The sequence below is a fragment of the Xiphophorus couchianus genome, chromosome 20, assembly GCF_001444195.1.
Source record: "Xiphophorus couchianus chromosome 20, X_couchianus-1.0, whole genome shotgun sequence".
In the NCBI taxonomy this organism is placed as follows: Eukaryota; Metazoa; Chordata; class Actinopteri; order Cyprinodontiformes; family Poeciliidae; genus Xiphophorus; species Xiphophorus couchianus.
The window spans coordinates 11,517,166-11,540,982 of NC_040247.1; the positions used below are offsets into that span (position 1 = coordinate 11,517,166).

Sequence of the window (23,817 nt, forward strand, 5' to 3'; positions counted from 1 at the left end):
CGTGAAACCAAATTATCCCCCACAGTGACACACTCCAGTTCAATGTAGAGGACCCAGTGGTGTCAGTCTCAGAAAAGATCCTCATCAGATGCTCAAACCACCTTCACTGTGACACCCTTGGATGTGGAGGAGCTTCACTTAAAGCTTCCCCTGAATGATGGAGTTTGTCACACAATCTCTCTAAAACATAATTGAGCTACCCAATAGAGAAAGCTCACTTGATCTTACAGTTTCACAAACACTGGGATCTATGTACAGCAGACCTGGAGTTCTGTAAAGCATTGGGTAAACTTGAATTTGAAAACCAAAGAAAAGATGAAATGATCATCTTTACATAGTCAGCAACATTATAACTTAAATTTCACTAAATATCCTGTGTTATTCTAACAGTCCTATTAGAAATATTTCTATCAGTATACTATCAATGTCAGTTTTTTCTTTCCTAACTGAGGAACATATTTTCCACAGCTCTTTATGCTGTATTGCATTTAGTTTGATGGATAAGCCAACAAACATAAACGGACCTTTTATTTTGAAGCAGCAAATCGGATCTCGTGTCGTCACTTCCGTCCATGCTCTGACTCCAGCTTGCATCATTTCTCGTGTTTCGGCAGCCGGTTGCAGTGCATGTGAGTGCCTCTCATAGAGCAAAGTTTTCAAGAACGCTGTATTTAGTCATACTTTTAAGTATGACTAAGTATGCTGAATACTTTTGTTAACATTTAACAAAGTGTACTGTTTCTTTAACAACAAACTGAGCAACTGAGCGTCTACTTGCTAGATTAGCCTGCTAGCTGACAACAAGGATGTGTCATTCGTGTGAACCAGCTAGTCTAGCCTGCTTGGAAAGTGGTTTTGTGATTTATTTATAGACATAAATGTTGATCTTCTTGTTAGGACTTCGAATTTGAGTTCTATTTAAAAGCCTTTTATCTTGATATTAACTAAGGGAATCAACGGTGTAAATCAAAGTTTGTCTGGGCGATTGGTGTAAAATATGGCTCGAATTGCTCAGAAGGTGATACAGGCATTAAACGTTGCACAAAAGTTCTTCATAGGGTACCTAGCAATTTTATTGGTAGAGATAAAGAAAATTATAAAAACATGGCATTTTTACTTATGAAGAAGCAACCTAAGAGATAAAGTAAGATAAATAAGATGCATTTGTCATTGTCATCAACAGATTACAACGAGATACAGAACTTCATTTGTCCTTGTCAGCACGCTTCCTCATTCCTTCTTTGTCACAGTGGAGTTTTGTTGTTTTTTACTTATGATTGTGGGACTTAACGCCAGTTTGCATTTTGTTTGAGAAAGGTGGCTTCATTGTTATCTCCATGGTTTAAGCATGAGACTTCTGTTTTCATTGGCAACACAACAAGCTCATCAGATGAATGATAAATTCCTTTGTGTCAAACATACACAAAAGACATTTTGTCCAGTGAATTTCCATTACCATTTCTATCAGTTCACCACCAACAACATGCATACAAGATTAAAAGAGGCAAATTATTATTTGATATAAGTTAGGCTTTCAGTACCGAAGTTTTTAAGTCTTCGGTGCTAAGACTTATTGTCTAAAAAAACCTAACTTGATGACAAAATAGACGGCAAAGGTTGGATGAATTTCCAATGAAAATATAATGGTGACACAGCGCCGCTGGAAGGAGCTACTTGCAAATGTTGACAGCAATGGCTGATGGTGCTTTCAAAGTAAACTGCAATTAAAATAGTTCATCCCACAATAAACAACGCAGTCACTGAAAAAAATAAATATTCTTCCTTCTTCCATTTTCTCTGAAAATGAGCAATTGGTGTACAAACACCACTGGAGTGATTTCTTTGCTAAATGTATTAGTTATCTATGAATTGTGAATATCAATTTCACTTACAATTACTTTTTGTTTAAAGTCTTTATATTTTTTGTAGCAAATTTCAGTGTTCTATTTTCAACAGTCGGCTACTATGCAAAAGTAGTTACCTAGCAGCAGCTGCTAAGGCGGGTACATTTTCAAATGGCTCCAACTCTGAGCCATTTGAACATTTGTGAAAATGGTTTTGAGTGATTTTTACACCAAAGACTCTACTGATCCTTGCTTGTCAAGAGAAAGACCTGAAACACACGTGGCTGTATTAACTGAAGTTAGCTGTAAAGTAAAAGTAAACACTATATATTTCTAATATATTAATGAACTGTTTTTCTGTTTGTGTGTGAACAGACACCATGGTGGAGCCAGTTCCTGAATCCATCAGTTTTCCCTCTGAGGAGGAGAAGATTATGCAGTTTTGGCAAGAAAGGGACTGTTTCCAGGAATGCCTCAAACAGTCCAAGAACCGACCCAGGTGGGACTCCTTATGATGGCATGGGTCATTTAATTCAGAATCATTTGACTTATTTTGTCCAAAGATTCCAGATTTAGGATTTACAGTAAGCTAAAATATTCTTTATATATTTCAGTTTTTATATATGTCTGAACATACTGTACATCAGTCTTTCTCTATAAAAATCCATTGCATGAAAGGATGGTTTGTGCTTTTGAACGTGAGAAAGCAAGTTAAACATTGACCCAACATTAAAGAGATTGTTCTTTCAGTGACAAAGGTAAAATTTTAATTTAACTTAGTTATGGTTGCAATTACTCAGTGACAAATTATTCCAGGTTTTAGGGAGACTACGTGACTCATAGATGATACAGATGAAACCATAGGGACTCATTGATAAAAACATAATTTTTTTAAACCCATGGTTATAAAGTATATTAAAATTCAAAAATGTATTAGTATTTGTGTGAAAATGTTGCTTTTTGTAATTTGAAAAAAACATTGAAAACATGTTCAACTAAGTTTTTCTTATCAGCACTCTTCATATTACTATGTAGGACCTCATTTTTTAATTTCTTTGTTTTATTGCGAAGTGAAATCCATGATATTACTAATACCAGGTACACCTTTTACGATGGCCCCCCCTTTGCCACGGGTCTGCCGCATTACGGTCACATCCTGGCTGGCACCATCAAGGACATAGTTACCCGCTTTGCCCACCAGAGTGGCTTCCATGTGGACCGGCGCTTTGGTTGGGACTGTCACGGTCTGCCTGTGGTGAGATTTTGCCCTCCAGTTTCTCAGAATGTTAGAAAAGTAATATTCTATGTGATTTACTTGTTCTTATCTGTCATTTGTCATTATAGGAGTATGAAATTGATAAAACTTTGGGGATCAAAGGACCTGAAGATGTGGCCAAGATGGGCATTGCTGAGTACAACAAGCAGTGTCGAAGTATTGTCATGAGATACTCTCATGAATGGGAGGTGTGTGCAATAAATATTTACATTTAGTCCAGTCTATAATCAATATGCTTATATCTGTTAAATGGCAATTTATTTACATTTTTTCCACCAGAGCTCAGTGAGAAGAATGGGCCGGTGGATCGACTTCAAGAATGACTACAAGACTCTTTACCCGTGGTTCATGGAGTCAGTCTGGTATGGATATCTCAAACTGTTGCATTTATTTCTGTAGATGGTGTGAATTTAATGAAAAGGACATAAAATCTTCAATTATGGTTATATTGAATTTCTTATTTTATCTTCTTAAGTATTTTACCACTTAAAAAAAAAGATATACTGTATTTCAGGACTTTATTAGCATGTATTACTTGATTTGAGCTTGATCTTAAAGGCAACATTGTTAACATTCACATTATAACCCACTGATCTGTGCTGTGAAAAGCTAGAAAACATTTCTCCTCTCAGAGCTCACTCCACTTACATTTAAACATTGGAAACTAATTGTCTCTACCAGCTTGACTTTAATTTAAATATCCTGTCATCTGCAAATTGTAGCCGCATGCTGCTAGAAAATAATGCAGTTGTAATGGCAATGTTCAATGTTACATTAATAATAATGCAACATTATTATCAGCGAGACTCCATAAAAATGTGTGAATATGTTATTGTCAAGCAAAGTCTAAACTCACAAAACATAGAATATATTTTTCTACTTGAAAATTATTTGGATATTCCATGCAATACATATATATGAATATCTTGAAAAATTTGACCATGTGAGTAAATAAGCAAAGGAAAAGTTGTAAAAGTCTGTTATAATATACAGTATGTGGCTAATTTGTATTTTATGTTTTTTTATCTGGATTAGACATTTTATTCTTTTATATTTGACCTGGTATAAAACATAAAAGCAAATATATTTGCATCAACTAAGCATTTTATAGATGTATATTATGAAGTGTGAAAATGTATTTTAATCTATAACAAAACCAAATGCTGCATATGTTATGTTACAACTTTTGCTTGTCATTTCATGTTTAAAAATGTTTTTGAAATCATTTTTATTTTGTTTTTTTTTTCTTCAGGTGGGTGTTTAAGCAGCTCTATGATAAGGGCCTGGTGTATCAGGGAGTTAAAGTCATGCCTTTCTCCACTGCCTGCAACACACCCCTCTCCAACTTTGAGTCTCATCAGAACTACAAGGTTAGCTCAAGTCAGAAACTCTTTCAGGTTCCTTCAACGTGTTTTTTTTCTGAAAGGGATATTTGTTTTGGGATGTGGTCTATTTGGCTATAGAAAAGATTTGCATGGACAATAAAAACGCACTAATTTTCTGTCTTGCTCTGAATCAAATGTTGTCTTGCAAGCAGAATTGTATAATTCTTTATCTCGGTTAAAGATGCAGTCTGTTTAGCTTGGGAAAACAATAACTAGATTAAAAATGCTTTGAAATGTATCACCATTTTATAGACTTTAGCTCACGAGCCCATTTTATAGTTTTTCTGCATTTACACATGAATTTATGAGGTTTTCTATAATTTCGTTGTCAAAGCAGAAGATGGTCAAGCCTGATCTCAAATATGGACTGATTTTGTGGTGTTTTATATTTGTGTTTGCGCATATGTTGTAAATATCACCATATTTGTTTATTTTGTTTTTATATTGTATTGTATTTCTTACGCTGTTTGCACTGTCTTTGGAGCTGGGTCTCTTTGACTAAAATCTCACAGTACAAAGGTATAATGACAATAAATTCATTCATTCATTCAAGTCCATATTTATTAGTTTGTAGTAAATGTTTGCGAAGGATGCAGCTGCAGAAACTCTCAATTGCAGAATAAACTTGAAATGAAATAAATGAATAATTTTTAAGTAAGTGTCTGTTTATTCTAGATAGATTCTTACATTATCGTAATATTATAAAATTATACTCTAGATTTTATGAAAAATATGTCTGGCGTAACAGATTATGCATGGTCCCGAACTGGAAACGAGAATAAAGAACAGAACCTACTCATCCTCTTCTGTTTCTGTCTGCAGGATGTCCAGGATCCCTCTGTGATTGTGAGTTTTCCTCTGGTTGAGAGCGAAAACGTTTCTTTGATCGCTTGGACAACCACACCTTGGACCCTGCCAAGTAACCTGGCGCTCTGTGTCAACCCAGAGTTCTTGTATGTCCAGGTCAAAGGTGAGAGATTGTGTTAAAGAATGAAGAGCTACATAATTTCATATTTTTTATCTGTATTTTCTTTTGTAGTATTGTAATAAGTGCAGGAACTAATGCCTTTTTGCTAATAAACAAACTGAGGTTGTAGATTTCTTGAATTAGCTGGTCTGCTATTGTTTGCCTATTCTTTTGAACAACGACCTTAAATATACAGCCAGAGTATATATACAAGGGAACAGTATAAGTTAAGGCATATTCACAAATTCTTCACTGTTTGAGATTTTTTTGGACATTCCAAAGTGCAGAAGTAAATCAGCTTAACAATTTTCTCTCCCCTTCACAATTAGACACTAGTTTGTTTTGCTCCATAAGACAAAATGTAAGTAAAATGTGTTAAAGTCAGTGGTTGCTTCATGACAAAATGTAAAAATATTCAACATCTGTGAATAATTCTTGAATGTGCTGCTGTATGTTCTTAAATTTTGATTTCACAACTTAATTTATTTAAATTTTCCTTGGTCCAAATACTTTGGTAATATTATTCTTAGTAATTTATATATAAAATTCGGAATGTTTTTTTTCTATATTTAGTAGTGCTGCAGCTTGTTCACTCACCGCTTCTGAATTGGCTCCTGTTCCTTTAAGCCTCCTGCAGAAATACCACTCTTCTCTGATTGGATATCTTATTGGTCTAAAATGGCAGAGTGCAGGCTGTTTATGTATTTTTTTTTATTATTAATGGAGTGTCGATGTGGCCACTTAGTATACATCATGTGATGTTTTTTACGTAGGTGTGATCATGTAAAGCGAGACCTCTTATAAAAATATAAAACTTTAACACACTAGAGAGGATAGAACGTGTTCTCATCCTCCCATTGCCGAGATGTTACATAATTTCTCTCACTGGAAGAAACATTTTTTAAATGGAACATCTTGTACATCATATCATTTGTTTATTTATTTATTTATGCAAAAAAACAGCTTCTTGCCTCGCTTCCTGATATGAGACAGAATTGCCAGACCTTTACTCCTTGGACTGATTTTTAGGGTCTGGGTCCAGGTTTGTGTACCTATTACCTGAAAATGTTTATGAACCTCAAATGAGGCCACTTAAAAAAAGCATTGTCCTTGTTCAGATACAGAAAAAAACCCTAGAGATACCCTTCTGCTGTATTTTTTTTCAGTTTCCTGTGAGATAACTGGTAGGTTTTTAAATGGATGACCTAGATTTCTGTCAGCTTGCTATAACCTGGCAGATACTGCAGGGGGCACTGTTGACATGCAGTGTTTAATTCTCTCTCCACTGGCTGTGCTGCATGAGAGACTGCTTTGGAATACCAATGACTGTTCTCGTTTGGCATCGGCACAGTTGCTTCTCTTTACTCCTTTTCATCTTCATCTCAACATTTTTCCAAATTTTCCCTGATCGCTCTTCCCTCACATCCACCTGTTATTGTCTCTTGTTATTGGCTCCTTGCTTTGCCGCAAATGTTTCCGATTGATTCGAGGGTTGCCAGCTGCGGCAGGTCTGAGCTGCGCCGTCATTTTTCACGCCACTGAGGGGAAGAAACATTTTTTATTGATTCTGCTACATATTGCCCCCCTTTCTTGTCCCTCTGGCTCAGACAGTTAAATTTTGCCCGCCACACAGCTGCCGCACTTGCTGTTCTCACTGCCTCCTCTTTTACATTTCCTCTCTGCCATTTTTTTTCAACAAGCTTTAGTTTCTTAACATGTCTGTCTCTTATACTGTGCCTTGCAAAAGTATCCATACTGCAAACTTCAGTGTAATGTGTTTGAATTTTATGTAATAGGTCAAATCAAAGGCATACACTACTGTGAAGTAGAAAGAAGATGATACATGACCTAATTATTATTATTATTATTTTATTTTTACCTGAAACGGATGGTGTGCATGTATAATCACCTCCTTATGTCAATACTATGTAGAAGCATGTTTTGCTGACATTACATCTTCAACTCTTTTGGGCTTCGTCTCCACCAGCTTTGAACATCTAAACTTTCTAAAGACTGAAATATGTGAACATTGTTCTTTACAACAGAGCTCAGTCTCAGCCGGATTGGATGAAACTGTTTCCAGGTCTTGCTGAAGCTTCTCAAATAGGCTTCAAGGTGTCCATGCAAACTTAAAGAAGTCTTAAATTCATATAAGTAAATTAAGTCCTTCAAATATCTTAAATTAGTTAAAAATAATTTAATTTGGCCATAAATATGTTAATCGCAGGACTTACATTTTTATTGTTTGCACGACTATTTATTCTTGTATGTGTAGCTTTTTTTATTCTTGCGGGACCTTTCTGTCTGGCAAAAGCTTGAGTGGTGCTCAACTTTACAGTTGAGGCTGCTGGTAACTAGCTGCCACCATAGCTTTGGTATTCTAACAAGCTAGCTTTTTTTTGTTTCTATCATGGGTAATTGCACATTTATTGCTAGTTGGCTGGACAATGTTTGTTTTACTGCTGTCTCATTTCTGCTGCCAACCCACACGATGGTAGGTGCATTGTGTGCAAAAAAAAAACTTGTTTCTTTTTCAGCCTTGGGACTAGTTTCATGCAATGCTACACTACTGCTGAAGAGATCTGAAGAATATTTGATGAGTTGTTGTTTATCATAAATTAAGTTGATGTTAAAAAGCATTAATCACTCTGAAGAGGGCGTTATGTTGACAGGGGATGAAAAATGACCAGAGCTGTTAGATGAATGAGCAGATATTCCTCTTTGATAGATGGAAAGACTTATTGGATGCTAGGAATATTGTGTTAGTATATGTCCACCACAGAGATGTTCAGATAAAGTGGGAATTAGATTTATGAATTTCCTCATCTGGATAAATGTGGGAAAAGCTAAATGAGATTAAAAAATATATACCCGCATTTCTATACATTATGTCATTTATTCATTTTCTGTATGCTTAAAAAACCTAAATTGAAGAAGTAGGTTAGGCACATTTCTTTATATAACACATTAAGTGTTGAGTTTATCATTACTGAGATAACTGACTTTTTCATTATTATTAATTAAAAAACATATCCATCCTTATATCTGCCTCATTTATTGCCTTATTGTCTGTGGTCTTTGCAGGTTAAACTCTGTTCACTGTTAAAATACCTACCACAGCCCAATTTGCCATTTGTAATTTCTTCTGTAGAAATTCACCAGATATGAAATGTGTCTGTAAATCCCTGGATGAAGTATTTCACAACTTCTGATCATTATTTGAAGGGTTGTTTGTTAAAGTCTGGCACTTTTAATTGGGATCTGCTGCTCTGCATCAGTCTGTATTTGAATATTGGTTTTCCTTGGCTCTAAATTATTAATGACATCATGTCCATTAAATATTCACTATTGACTTCTAGTTTTTACTGTTTCTGGTCTGAAATATATGTCTGTGTTTAATATTCACTTAAGATTGATAAACGAATTACTAGAGATTATTGTGTAAAAATTGTTCTTCGTATAAAACTTGCTATAAAAAGTGGAAACCCATAAGTTGCAAATTACATTTTCCCATTATTCTTTCAGATAATACCACAGATAGGACCTACATCATGATGGAAGCCAGACTGGGAGCTCTTTTCAAGTCTGAGAGCGAATACACAATTTTGAACAAGTCAGTAAAAACTATATTAAGTTTTTACAAGTTCAAATAAGTAATATTGATGTATAATCTTCGCTCTTCTTTGAGGAAACTCTACTGTTAAGCTCCCCTAAATCCTACACCCTTAAAAAAGTAGAAATGGCAATCAAAATAGTTTAGAATGTTGTATTAAATCACCTCTTGATAAGCTTTCTGGTTTTTGAGGATTTTGAGTAGTGTTTTTTAAATTTTTATAAACATCCTTTGTTCTTCTTTCTAGATTTCCAGGCAAGGTCCTCAAAGGAAAAAAGTACAAACCACTTTTTCTCTACTTCAGTAAGGTAAGTAGGGTTTTCTATTTTATTTCAATCAAATTTTCTCGCAGTTTTACGTAATCTTTTTATAAAATAAAGAGAACAACTTTTAATTTTAGTTTCTTATTTCAGAATAGAGTCCCAATTAAATTAAATTGAAATGTCTCCTGAGGGAAATTAGCACTTTTTATATCAGTGTGACCACAAAGTCAGTGTGACAAAAATGTTATCTGTACCAGGACACAAATATCTCATGGGAATCTTTGCTGCTGACAGCATACATCAAAAATCTTTGTGCTAGTGTAGGAACCATGTAACTGCATGGGACATTCAGTTCTAATATAACCAGGCTGAAATGATGCGCTAATTACTCATAGTTAGCATGGCTATTTATGAGTAAATGACTGTTTGTAAATAGAGTAAATGCACTTCGGTGAACTTCAAAATTTGAGCTCATGCAATTACTATGCAACTGTGTTGTGACCAAGCTTGGCCGGAGTTGAGGAGAGATAATATAAAACGTGTGTCAAGGTGGTAAGGTCGAAGTGAACAGGTTTGTTATATGAAACAACTGAAAATGAGGACAGGAAGCGCAACTGAAATTCTGAAAAAAATAAAAACAAAAAAAACCAATCTTTCTTAGTAAAGAGGGCTAGTCTAACTATTGAAAATAAAGAAATAAAGCAACCAAAAATACATCTAAACTAAGCTGGCTAACACAAAAGTACACGTAGGAGAAGCACTGTAACATTTGTACTCATTATAGTGCATTAACACCCATAACTTGCTGCGCACTCATTGTTACTATGGGATTTTGCAACAAGTCAAATGGACTGGCAGCGTCCATCTTTCAGTGTTGCAGCATATTGTGCTTGCAGAGAGTAATAATGTGTGAACCTAAGGAACACTAATACAACACATAAAAAACATGGTTGCAAGTTGTTAGTCACATGTGCGAGCAGCTTGATTTGCACTGTGGCGCCCTGAAAAAGGTGATACAGAGCTGAAAAACTGCATGGGTGCCAGCGGGTATACACATCGCTGTGCTTGACAGAAAATCTGTGTATTAGATACTTTGCAACAGCATTTTAATAAAATATAATATGATTAAACATGCAAATGCTTACATAAACTCTCAACGTATGCAAAAATGCTAAATGCTTCTGTTGATCGTGATTGTTTTTCTTCTGCTTCTTCACCTCTGTTTCTTTTCCATTGTGTGAAATTTTTTCTGTTTGACTCAAGTGTGCAGAGAAGGGAGCATTCCAGGTGGTGATGGATAACTACGTCAAAGAGGAAGAGGGCACAGGAGTTGTCCACCAGGCCCCTTACTTTGGAGCTGTGAGTAACACTCTTACATTTATATCCAGTTGTCAAACAGCAGCAGTGTGTGGCTAAGTGCTCATAGCTTCTGTTTTCTGAAGGAGAGAAATTAATAAAAGTATACATATTATGAAATGTGAGGAAACTTTCATGCTTTGACTGACTCCTATAAGCATTTAGGCAAATATTAAATGAGAACACTGCTTGTGTTCCAATGTCCACCATCCATTTGTAAAGTAGGCATCACAGATTTGGGTCTCATTCCTCTGCTTGAGGGAACAAAGGATAAAACTGAAACTAAGCGAGTTAGTGATTGATGTGTCATTAAGTGGGTGTGGGAGGATTGCCATCTATGACAGCTATTAGGCTCTGAATTTCTTTAACAACTGGAGATGTTCAAAGACAACAAATCAGAGCATGACTGTTGGATCAAAATGTTTCTTAACTAAAGCTCTCTAGCGACCCTTTGTAGCCGTCACAGAGCGACTGAATTGATACTGAGATTAAATTACACAGAAAGACTCCTGTAAGTAATTGACCTTAGAATCATCTTTTTTACTTCCACGTATTTTGACTACTTTGTGTCGATTTACCACATAAAATCTACGATTTGAATGACACTTGACATGTTTTTATGCTTTTCATTTGGACCTTATATTCAGTGGTGAGATTCGCTTGGACTTATTTGATGAGTCAAATCTGAAATATGAGTGCATTTATTCTGAAGATATATGGTTGGGAAAAAGGCACTGCCCAAATGCGTTTTTCAAAATTTATTTTGTTATGACTAGATGTGAAATGACCCAGTGAGTCATCCGTCTTGGATCCTGACAGGGTGTTTGAATAGAAATTACATCTAGAGCTGGGCAGCGCTCATATCTTTCGTGCAAAGCTGCTACATGCCAGCAGAGCTTGTTTCACTGCTGTAAAAGCTGTTCGCCTCAACAAGGAATTTAATGTGCATTCACATGGTTAAACCAGAAAGATCTGTTTTAAAAACAAAATAATTATGATTAACCTTGACATTTTGTGTTAAGTTTGAAGTTGGAAATTTAAAAAAAGTGTAAATGCAATAAGAAAAGCTGTAAGTGATGTTACTGTTTCTGCAGGATGATTACAGGGTGTGCACTGAATACAACATCATCCAGCGGGACCAGGCTCCTATCTGCCCTGTGGATGCCTCGGGCTGCTTCACTTCAGAGGTCACTGACTTTGCAGGACAGTATGTCAAAGTGAGTGGCACGTCATGCATTTACATGCAGATTAAATTCAGGGACGTTTCACATTTTCTGCTCTAGGAGCAGCTAATGTAATGTTTTACATAATGGTGTTAACATTAGCTTTAACTGGTAAAGCTAATTGCAGCTGTGCAGGGTTCTTATGTGATTTTTATTCTGAGCCTCACAGGGCCATTTGTTCCTTAAGGTGCATGCTGCAGTTGCATTGTAGCTGAAATATAAGATAGCATTCACAAGATTTAAAGTTGGTGACTTCACAACTTGATGTACTGTAAGGAGCCAGACTTACATTTAATTTTATTTAAACTGATGTTGATCAGTTGTTTTCCAAGTTTTTAGATGTATCAGAAAGTTATTAAATAAATGAAGAATATTTAAGTGATAAAAGAATTATTAAGCCTGAGAAAAAAAACAACTTTATGAACAATATCTGAATAATGTCCTCTGACATCTGATTGTGAATCATCTTCTAGGATCCTTTTTCGTTTTGATTGACCTGCAGGTGTGTGCTTGGTGTAGTGTTCAGGCTCCAAGATAGATTTATTTTCTATTGCCTGACTATCTGAACAAAGACGCTTTTTATCAAAGCGTCTTTGATAAAATTTTGATCTTTTATTCCGAGGCCTGGTATCCCTATGATACTCCCAAATAATTTTCTTTGAACATTTTCTTATTAGATGCAAGGCCTTTTAGATACGATTAAATCTCTTTCAGCTTTTGTGTAAGATTAATATTTCGCATCATTGCAGCTCACCTTGAATATCTTCATGGTGGGGTTTACGGTCTTGAACACCTTATGAATTATTCAGTTCCCAAATCAACATCTAATCTTTTCATTATTTAGCTGGAAGAAAAACTGACTTGATTTCAGATAGACACCAATAACTAGCTCTGTTTTACCTGGAAATCATTCACCAGTTTCTGACATTGTCCTGAGTCATCTCAGTGAGATTTAGACCTGAGCATGTATTTTATGTATTTTCTATAATATAAAATACAACAGGCGGCAGCAGCTCACATGAGTTCCAGTGAAGATGCTTTGGGATTTTTAAGATTTCTTTTAGCATCTTGTGATTTGCCGTTGGTCAAACTTGCTTGGGACGGCCAAGCGAATGTCATCTACTTGTTGACTTTTTTCCTGGCTGATAAAATTCTGCAATTGTTGTTTGGAATACCTCAGAATCTAACAGAGCAAGCCTCCTCCAAAATACTAAAGAACGACGTCTAATAACATGTGATTTGCCTACATGTGATTTTTTGTTTTTGTTTGTTTGTTCTTTTTTCAGAATTAGGATCTGCAACCAAAATCAAGTGCCTCTGTCCTGCAACTTTTGGATGCAGGACAGTGTGTATGTATTTTATTAAGTTGTGTTGGAACGGGTGCATCCAGAAGTTGCAGGACAGATGCACTCAAGGTCTTGGGTTTCAGACTCTTTTTTTTTTTTATTGTTATTTTTATTTTTTAATATATTTTTATCCATTGTTGTCCTAATTTATTCCCCAGCAGAGATAATAATTTATGAAATCACAAATACATTTTTGTTATCTTTTATTTAGTTTTAATTGTTTTGTTTTACAACGTGTGCATAATTTATTAGAAAAGTGAGTATTTTGACTAGATCAAGCTGGGTAAACTTGGATTCTTAATGGATTTAATCATAACAGGTGATATGTAATGAGAGTGGCTGTAACCTAAGGAAGTCAACACTGTTGATCAAGATGTGCTTAGTTATTTGGTAGATTCTTTTCTTTTAGCAAAATGGGTTAAAAAAATCTAAAATGACTGAAAGTCTCTCGGAGGGATGCAGCACTCTTGAGTTTGCTAAAACATTAGAGCGTGATCATGTAGAAATTCTTCTAAGGAAGCCAAAACCTCACTTTTATTTTCTTAAACATTTATGTTTGAAGTTTCTTTACATTTGGAATAACCAAGAACACTGATTAAAACAATCCCCAAATGAAGCAAATGAATAATCACTGTATTGTTCACAAAGCTTTTTTCACTTTAAGCTATAAAAAATAGGTTTAAAAAGAACTGTAATGTGCAGCAGAAACATAAACTTTCCATAGAAATCGTAACAAAATCTAAATTTCTCATCAAATACTGCCTCAACACAAAAAATGGATGATGCAGTGTTTGTGCGATACAATATCCTGCATATACTGTATCACTGAGGTGGTTAAGAAGTCAATCAAAGCAGAGTCATGCTCTTTGGAAATACAGATATTCAAGTGGTTTCTAATTATCACTCACAATTGCGACTATATTGTTGACCACAGCACAAGACAGTGTAACGCTCTGCTTTGAACTAGGTCACACTCTTGTTTTTTTGGGGGGGAGGGTCAAAATATGTATTACAATTAATATGCTTTCTGCAATATTAACATGTTAAACTTTTTAGATTAATCGCATTTGTTAATGTTAACAGCCCTAATAAAAACAAGGGATGACTCTATATTTCAACTCTACAACTGAGAGTAAAAGAAATCTTTATGAAAACAGATTGATACATTCTTGAAGAAGATGCTTATGGCTCTTTGTCTACCAGCACATCAACACATAGATACGTCTTTGCATTTGATCACACCCAACATTGTTTGCGTCCTGAATTGATAATGAGTTAAAAATAGCATCTGTAAATGATGTGGTCACTATTTTACAAGTTGGTGCAAAGCTCAGGGAGTGGACATCGTCACTAACAGTACAGCGACAGCTAATAAGGAGCATGGAGCAACAGCTCTATGAAAGTCTGTCATAATCCACTTTTGAGATGTGTTAAAGCCTAGCGTAGTTTCATGGCTGTCTGAGACATTCTTTACCGCTGCATAAAAATGAAGAGGTGATCCGGGGAAGCTTCAGTCTCATCCTGAGCGACACAAGAAAGCCAGACTGTAGTTCGTTTTCCAATTTCAGAAGGAAATCTGGTATCTTTCACATCATGCGGGCTTCATCTTATACCCAGAAGAGCTTGCAGGTCAGCAGCTCTGCTGGCAGAGTAAGAGTTCAGAGCCCGTCTCCATCCCGGTGCCGCGGATCGTCGTACGACAGCCGTGGGCGCTCTGGTTACCGTGGCACTGCGGTCGAGGTCGGGACAGAGATACACCAGCACCATGCCAACGAGAAGGAGGAAATGCAGGAGCTCAACGTCAAGTTTGCAGGATACATCTCAAAGGTTCAGGCCCTGGAGCAGAGAAACGCCGCTCTGCAGGCAGAGCTGGCCACTCTGCAGGACCGCTACAAGGGAAGCCCGAGTGGCATCAGCGAAGAATACGAGCTCAAGTTCAAAGAGGTGCGGGATCTGATTGAAGCCCTTACCAACGAGAAGGGAGCAGCTGACATTGAGCGAGGCTACATTGAGGAGGAGGTGGAAGTATGGCGACTAAAGCTGGAGGAGGAGCTCGCGCTCAAAGAAGAAGCAGAGATGATTCTGACGGAGTTTCGTCAGGATGTTGACAGTGCCACGCTGCAGAAGGCTGAGCTGGAGAAGCGTATAGAACAACTAGTGGCAGAGATCGAGTTTCTCAAGAAGCTCCATGATGAAGAGGTGGCCGACCTCATGAAGCAGATCGAAGACTCAAAGATTACAGCTGAGATGGACGGCGACCGTCCTGACCTCGCTGCTTACCTGCGCAACATGCGCGCAGAAATAGAATCCGTCGCGGCACGAAATGTCCAAGAAGCCGAGAAGTGGTACAAGAGCAAATTCGACACCCTGAAGGAGCACGCGGGCAAACACGAAGAGCAAATGAAAGTCATGAAAGAAGAGATCACAACCTACCACAACCAGGTATCAGACCTGCAGAACCAGATTGACAGCCTGCGAGCTCGCAATGCCGCCCTGGAGCAGCAGCTGGAGGAGATGGAGGTCTCCCACATGGACAAGGTGGAAGGTCTGGAGAGCATCATCACCCAGATGGAGGCGCAGCTCTGTGAGACCAAACTGGAGATGACCAAGTACCTTCAAGACTACCAGGAACTGCTGCACATCAAGCTCAAGCTGGATGCAGAGATCGCCACCTACAGGAAGCTACTGGAAGGAGAAGAGCAGAGGCTGGGAATTGCTAAGGATGCCTAATCCAGATGGGGAGCTGTGAAGAGTTAGTGCACAACATGAGCAGAGATCACCTTGTTTTAGAGACTTCAAAGGTCTTAAGCAAAGGACTTGATATTGTTTAACATTTTAATAACAGTGGTAGACGGCTTTCATTATTTAACTGAACACATAAAAGTCTAACTTACTGTTCCTGGTGGAAATTCAGTAACTGAAAAAAAATACAAATGTAGCAGTGACGTGCATCTATGCATAATTTTGGATGTATTCTGTGTTAAGACAAAGCTCTTTTTCTCCTGTATAATTCATGTTTGACTCCATTATGCTTTAGTTCGCTGCCATCGGTGCTGTCCTCCGTCTTTCCTGAACATTTTCACATTATTTTCAAAACTCATTTTCACTGTCTCTCCTTGTCTCATTTAATATCTGGGTTTGGCAGGCTTCATCTCTCCCTGCTTGTCCCCCCTCTCCTTTACTCCAGCTCCTGCTAAATTTACCTCCCCCTTTTTTCCTGCCAAGTCAGCCCTGCTTGTCGTACCTCTGTCACTTCCCTATGCTACTGTCTCTCGCTCTGTGTCATCAGTCTACTGCCTCCTGTCCAACTTTCCTTCACAGTAAAACTCTCGACTCGAAGCAAATGAAGAAGGCCACCCTTATTAATTCTGAATGGACAAGGAGCAACTGTTAACCTTTCACAGTAATGTTTACCAGCTTTTACTAAATAAAGACTGAACTGAATGCATACAAAACCATGCTGTTGTCTCTTTCCTCTAGCTTCCCTCTTAACTCTTTGGAAAAAACATTTCTTAGAATATCAGGCTTCTTAGAATATCAGGCCTTTCAGTGTAACTAATACTGTTTTAACATTGTTTAAATACCTTATTCCACATTGTTTGTTCATTAATTTGACATATTGTTGAGTTAGTTTCACCCTCACTCAGGGTTGGTTTCCACAAAATCTTTTCATTAGGGATTCAAACTGATGGATTATGGTGGGGATTTATAGAAAGAAAAAATGAAAGTATTTTGATGAAAAGCAGTGTATTAACCACTTTGAGGTGTATTTATGAGCTTCCTGTGAATTGAACTGTGGTCGTGGTTACAGGAAGCAGAGTGTGAGATGAGCTTCTTAGCTGATTGGATACATGACCAGAAACTGAATTGCATAACAAAATACACACTTCTTATTTTTACTGATATGTTAAGGCTGCATGTCATTTTAGTCATTTTTATATGTAAGGTTACATCTCATTTACATTTAGTTACGTTCACCCACTTAAAAATGCAAAAAAGAAGAAAGCTCAAAATATAAACCTGAAATAGTCTTGCTTTGGGTTATGTATGTTATTTAATTAGAACTTTATTGAAATGTTATTTACAGTAAACAAGATTCTTTCTTTCTTTTAAATACTTTATTATAAAGCAGGTCATTTCAAATGTCTGATATCCAGATTTTTATTGCACCCCTTGTCAAAATAGACCCATTCAATAAATCAGGAAATTATAGAAAAATTAATTTAGTTCTTTAGCCGAAATCAACACATCATATGGATCACTTACACACAGTTATGTTTTTAGCCTTTAGTTATGTTAATTATAATGTTTTTATGCATGCAGCAAATGAAAACAGAACAATTATGGTTAAAGTATTACATCAGACCAATAAAAAACATTTTAGGACATAAATGTGGGCTTAATGAAAAGTATATTTAATGCTTAAAGGTGATTTTTCAAAAGGTAGTTTTAAGCTGATAAATGAACCTCATCAAAACCCATATTGTAACAGATTGAATATAACTATGTGTATCAAGCTGTAAAATGAACATTTAATTGCAATAGCATACGCTCTCATTGAACAATTGAGAAAATTGAAATCATTAATTGAATCACAGCTGTGTCTCGGTGAACTGCACATCAGCTGTATCTCTGTGAACAAGTTGATTTACATCAGAAATGTAATTCCAAAAAACAAGCTTATTTAAAATTGCTACAGACAGAGTCAAATCAGACTTTCTAAACAAACAAACTAGAGTTGAATTAAAGTGGACTAAACAGGGCTGGTGTGAATGCACCATAACGTTTCAGTGACATTCTAGATGACTGCAATTTGTAAAGTATGTGGGATTTTATTTTGATCTTTACATTTGAAACTTTTACTGAAGTAAATTGCTTGCTACTTATTTATGAATACATATCTGTGCAAAACCCTGTGTATTTTTCTTGATATATCCATACAGCCAATAGACTGAATTATACTTAACATGAAATCAAAATCTTTTGGTGGCTTGTGTGAGTTTTAACTCTCAGGAAAGATGTGTTCATGCGTCCACCATTCAGACCTTTGCTCTTGCTACACCGCAGATGCGTGGCAGCATCCAACACAGTGGAGTCTCTTACCTTAAAGGTATTGTTGTGTTTTGTTCTGTTGTAGGATGCTGACAAGAACATCATTAAATTTCTGAAGGAAAAGGGACGCCTGGTCAATGCCAGCACATTCAAACATAACTACCCTTTCTGCTGGAGGTGAGACATGTTTACTGTAAACTTCTCTACTGTTCTTTGTGCTCATCACCCATTGAAAATAAAAGTTTATTTTTCTTCATGCAGCTGAATCCACCATTCTAGAAAAGGTCACAAATGAATCCTCCAATACCTATAGAAATATTCTCTGTTTGAAGACATTAAGGTCATTATTTTGCACAGGAAAGCTTGGCAGTGATGACAGCTGGATAATTTGACAGTTAGCATGTTGCTAGTTTTATGGGCTCACCATTTATGCCTTCTCAGTAAATTACTCATCATTCATCACATTCTTAAGTGTTAAACTTTTGCCCCTTTACCCAAATGTAAAGTTATAACTTTAGAAATCACAGGGATTTTATCAAGAGCATTTTAACATCTTTTTCCTTACGTCAGTGACGAGTCCTGATTATAACTTTGTTTAATGTAGCATCATTTCCATCTTGATGTTTGAAATTGTTTCAGTTGCATATTTAAGTAACTTAAAACTTGTCTGTGCTTCAAAATAATATCTTCAGATGTAATTAAAACCTAAAATCTTTTGTCAACAACCAACCACAGTGTGAAAAGTACCCACATGCAGAATCAAGCACACATTTTATTGTGTGTTTGAATTGTAACAAATTGTAACAAAAAAAGTTTATCAAGCTGGGGTAGCTAGAAATGTGTGTGGAGAGTGGAAGAAAAATTGAAAGCTAACAATTTCATTAAACTTTTATGAGCAGGGCCATTTTGGGCCCAAGGGTAAAACCCGTAACTGAATTTTAAAGGTGCCTCAAGTTTTTAAGTGAGTAGTAAAATATAGTAGTACTATACTTTATGAAATGACTTGCGTTTTTCAGGTCTGACACCCCCCTGATCTACAAAGCTGTCCCCAGCTGGTTTGTGCGAGTGGAGCACATGGTGGACAAACTGCTGGACTGCAACGGGAAATGCTACTGGTAAGCTGCGACAAACCGATATCTATCTTGGAGTTAAGTGACCGTGAAGTGTCAACTATGGGCATTTCACCAAACAATTGATCTTAAATGCTTTGAGCCAGAGCAAACGGCAGATGCAGTCTCAAAACAATTACATCTGCCGCTCAGCTGTGCTAGCTGTTGGTCCATCTCTCCGGCTGCAGAGGTCTTTAAATGATGGATTTAAAATCCAAGTCTTTGCAGTGACTTTTCTGAATTTTCTCATATGAGAATAAAATTCCTCCTCAAGGCGTTTTTTTTTTTATGTAGAGAAAATTAGCATGTGGCTAAATCTGAAGCAGGATAAGCTTCAGCGTGATGGCTTTTCTAAGTGGTATTACCCATGGTGCTCCCAGCGCTCTTTTCTGAGCCACAGTAGCTGCCTCTGGTAATGGGACTGTCAAACCAAGATGAATGACTTACCACAAGGAAGGTGAAGACGCACACATGCAGAGATGGAGCCAAGCACACACACATTCAAGTCTGTGGTTCTTATCTAAAGGGTGTTGGTACTGCATACACCAAGCTGCCGAATTATTAAGTAACTCTTACTAAATCATACAGGTACATGTCAGAAAAATAGAATAAAGCGAAACCCAAATATTATATAATCATCTCACATAGTCATATATTCCAAACATTTGTTTCATGTAATTTTGATCCCTGTGTCTTACGAATAAAGAAAACCTAAAATTCACCACTTCAGAGAATTAGAATACTCTGAAAAAGGTCATTTTTGGAAACTCATGGTGTCAAACCCTAATCAGCTAATGAACTCAACATTGCGCTTAAAACATTGATTTTTGATTGGTCTGATGTGATATTGTAATAGTGTGAGACACTGAATTTTCTTTAACCGTACCTGCAAAAAAAGAAAAAAGAAATATATTACTCTGTGTAATAAACTAAAATGATTGGCAAGAAATGTTGCACTTTTGTGCAGTATTCTATTTTTTTAGCTATACCAGTAGACAACCAGAAGTCATTTTGGCATTTTGTTTGCTAAATAATTAGTGTTGGCAAAATGTTTGAACTTATTATTACAAATAAGCTATGAAAGAAATAGTTAATGATTAGGAATGTTTTACTCTCTCTTTGGACATATTTTTGTGCCTTGAATTGCTTTGAATGAATGTTGATGTAAAATGCAATGCATGCTATTTGATGTAATAAAACATGCAATAAAAAAAGTTATCTTTTAATATATATTTAATTTTCTTTTTACAGTTCCACAAACATAAATCCTCAGTGCAGCTAAATGTAGCCTACATTAGCTCATGAAAAACCTCTGAACCACTTCAGAAAATTTATTACAAAAGACTAGTTGGAATGCTCTTAAAGGGATTTGTTCCTTTTATCCGTTTACTCAGAAGTTTCATTCAATACTCGGGCTGAATCTCTCCAGGTATCTGCCTGTCAGAATAAATTAATGACTGAGCGCCTAAAGGGAGACGACATTTTCTGAGCCAGAAGGTGAATTGAACATCTCGTCTTTAAAGTGATTTCTCCACATTTATAATACATAAAGTTAACAAAATACATAAAAGTGATAGTTAATTAAGCATAAAAAATACTGTTGAGAAAGTGTCTGTCTGGACTAATTTTGTACATGATTCTTATTGATTTTATATAACTCAATTATACCATGATCTCTTTTTCAGATACAGTTTCAACCCAGATTTTTGCTTTTTTTTTCTGAATAAAAATGTTTATCCAGAAAATTAATATTTTATCATTATTTCAGGAAAAAGAAAACTTAATGAACCCAGGTAGGAAACACAGACTCTAAAAGAATAAAACTTATTTTTAAATATATTTTTTGTGGTAGAAAAAGTTATTCCATTAAACCAAGAACAGCCCGCAAGTACAGCACCTTTATTCCACAGCTGATAAGGTTTCTCAGGTCCTAATGACACTCATCTAAACCTAAGAAACCAGTTTATTTTAACATTTTTAACTGAGCACTGTTTTTGCAATTTATAAATTTGTTTAGCACGTTATTTTTTATTTTTGCTCTGCTTTTATTGTTTTGTTATTTTTTCCCCACCATCATTTACATGTTTGTGTTTTTGGTCAAGAATTAAGAAAACCTAATCTTGAAATTCAGTAAATGTATCCCCCCCGTTGAACAGATTTGATTTGTTTTCATTATTTTTGTTTTATGTCCCCACATATTTGTTGTAAAAAATAGGCATAAACCTTCAACATGGAGTCATAGTTTTCATTACATGTTGGAAAATTATTTTTTAATTGGAGTTGTAACTAAAGCAGGAAGTAGATTAAAATGTTAAGCAGTTTTAGAGATTTTACATTTAAAAATTTTCTCCTTTTTCACAGTAACCAAAACCGTTATTTATTAAGCTTATTTACAAGTTGGGTTCTCTTCCAGATATTAATGTGTGATCACAGACAAGGTGTGATAACTTGTTCAGTTTCAGTATTTCTAAGCATTGCTTGGGTATCTTGGTATATTTTTAGTATAATTTATCTTCAACTACATTTAAAGTACCTCTGTTGGTCAAAAGATTAGTATTTAGTTGCAGCTAATCTTTTAACTAGTTTAATTGGCAGTTAATTAAACTGATTTTAATGGACCAAGCAATAAACTGGCTTTAAAAACAGCTGTTTCTGCTAGAGAAGCACAATATTGGATTTTTGGTTGATGTCCGATATGCCGATATACTAAAACTAATGTAAAATGTTTTCACAAAATTTGCGCTCTAAGACAATAACAGCACTCAATCAGTTCAAATTTGCCATTGTGCTGTGCTGCAGGCATCATTGTCACTTTCATATAAAAACGCCTTTTATATTGAAGAGTTATTTTGACGGAATGGCTGATGTCCAATATTAAATTTTACAGATAATATTGGCTGATACCGATACCGTGCTGATAATATCTTACATCCCTATATCTTCTGCAGTTTAATGTTTTTTGGAACTTGAAACCACCAGTCTGGACTTGCTCAACAATCATGAATCAAATTTTTACCGACCAGCTCTGCCTCCCTGCTGTGATAAATATTCATGACTGGAGACAGATTCACCTTGCTCCTTTTTAAAAAATTTAGTCATCGTAATTTTTTCCAACAAATCGCTTTCAGTCTTTTTGAATGATAGAAGCCTCTAGGTCCTCAATAACCCTCCTCGTGTCTCGAGCACGGGCCTGCATGTTTTAAGTTCTTGATTTAGCTCAAACTGGGAGAAGGAGGGTAAAGGATGGAGGCACGGTGCTGAGCAGCACTGGCAGGAAAAAAAAATCATTAAATTGATATATTATGGGCCTAAATAGAAATGCCTTGTACAAATGGGAATTGATGAACTCTTTGCTTAGCGCGTGGATCCTGGCGACAATTTATACTCACCACTGCACTGTTCTCGTGAGTAGAACGGCCTGGCACAGCAAGAAAGGAAAGGGCGGCAGAAAAGGAGGAGGTGACGGGAAGATGGTAGATTAAAGCCAGAAATCAGCTCAAGTAAACAGGAAAAGTTAAAAAAAGAGCAATACATAAAGAGGAGGATGCCTTGGAGGAATGTCCACCTTTACTGTTAAAGTTTGCAAAGAAAGCAAATGTTTATTTCTAGGTCAAAGAACAGTTCATTGTGTTTAGACGTAGGATGCTGATGAATTTTTATGTGTTGCAGGTTAGCTACTGAATGCTAATTAAGCATTTCTTTTCCTTTAGTCTTGTCCAGGGTTGATTGGATTCTGAATAAAATATATATATTTATTTTTATTCGTCTTCAACTGAATACATTATGATCTTTGTGTTTCTGCAGGGTCCCAGAGTTTGTGCGTGAGAAGCGTTTTGGGAACTGGCTCAGAGATGCACGCGACTGGGCAATTTCGAGAAACCGCTACTGGGGCACGCCGATCCCTCTGTGGGTCAGCGATGACTTCGAGGAGGTCAGGAAAACAAAAAATACCCACAGAAAATGCACTTTTTGTGCTTTAGTAGAGTCTTTATTGCTTCTAATGTTTCTTGGTGCAATTTGTCTGTCTTCACTAAATACCAAGATAGCTTTTCTTTTCAAAGAAGGCTGATTGTAGTGTTTGCGGCACTCCAAGTTCAATCAAGGTTCAGCTTGAGAGGGCTCAATTGAAAAGTTGAACTTTGCTACTCTGAGTTTTACTTATCATCAAGAATGATTTTTGTGGGGGGAAAAAAGCACAAGAACCCAGTTGTTTTCATAAATCTGCAATGTAAAAATTGATCCTTTTAACGCTTTTTTAATGATTTGAGCAGTTCTGGCTCCTTTCCGCTTGTGGATGCTGATGTAGGAGAAACTTTCTGGCATGGCAGAATGAGGGTGACCACGGCGTTGAAACGGAAACATGAAGCTTGACTCTGCTGCAGT

At 36.3% G+C, this 23,817-nt stretch overlaps 2 protein-coding genes across 2 annotated transcripts in view; both read left to right on the forward strand.

Annotated features, from left to right (window-relative positions):
* The first annotated feature begins 502 nt into the window (after nt 1-502).
* Nucleotides 503-23,817, forward strand: part of iars1 (isoleucyl-tRNA synthetase 1) — a 48,569-nt gene continuing 25,254 nt past the window's right edge. Inside the window, exons 1-14 of the mRNA XM_028003020.1 lie at nt 503-629; nt 2,220-2,343; nt 2,943-3,099; nt 3,189-3,308; nt 3,400-3,482; nt 4,373-4,490; nt 5,328-5,475; nt 8,998-9,085; nt 9,333-9,393; nt 10,612-10,707; nt 11,799-11,921; nt 18,411-18,502; nt 19,342-19,440; nt 23,239-23,365. Of these exons, the coding sequence (XP_027858821.1) occupies nt 2,225-2,343; nt 2,943-3,099; nt 3,189-3,308; nt 3,400-3,482; nt 4,373-4,490; nt 5,328-5,475; nt 8,998-9,085; nt 9,333-9,393; nt 10,612-10,707; nt 11,799-11,921; nt 18,411-18,502; nt 19,342-19,440; nt 23,239-23,365 (1,431 nt within the window). The 5' untranslated portion in view covers nt 503-629; nt 2,220-2,224. The remainder of the gene's footprint in view (nt 630-2,219; nt 2,344-2,942; nt 3,100-3,188; nt 3,309-3,399; nt 3,483-4,372; nt 4,491-5,327; nt 5,476-8,997; nt 9,086-9,332; nt 9,394-10,611; nt 10,708-11,798; nt 11,922-18,410; nt 18,503-19,341; nt 19,441-23,238; nt 23,366-23,817) is intronic.
* LOC114135600 (desmin) lies at nt 14,328-16,803 on the forward strand. Its single transcript, XM_075410484.1, has one exon. It carries the CDS (start codon nt 14,867-14,869, stop codon nt 16,001-16,003), a length of 1,137 nt encoding a protein of 378 aa, XP_075266599.1. The 5' UTR covers nt 14,328-14,866; the 3' UTR covers nt 16,004-16,803.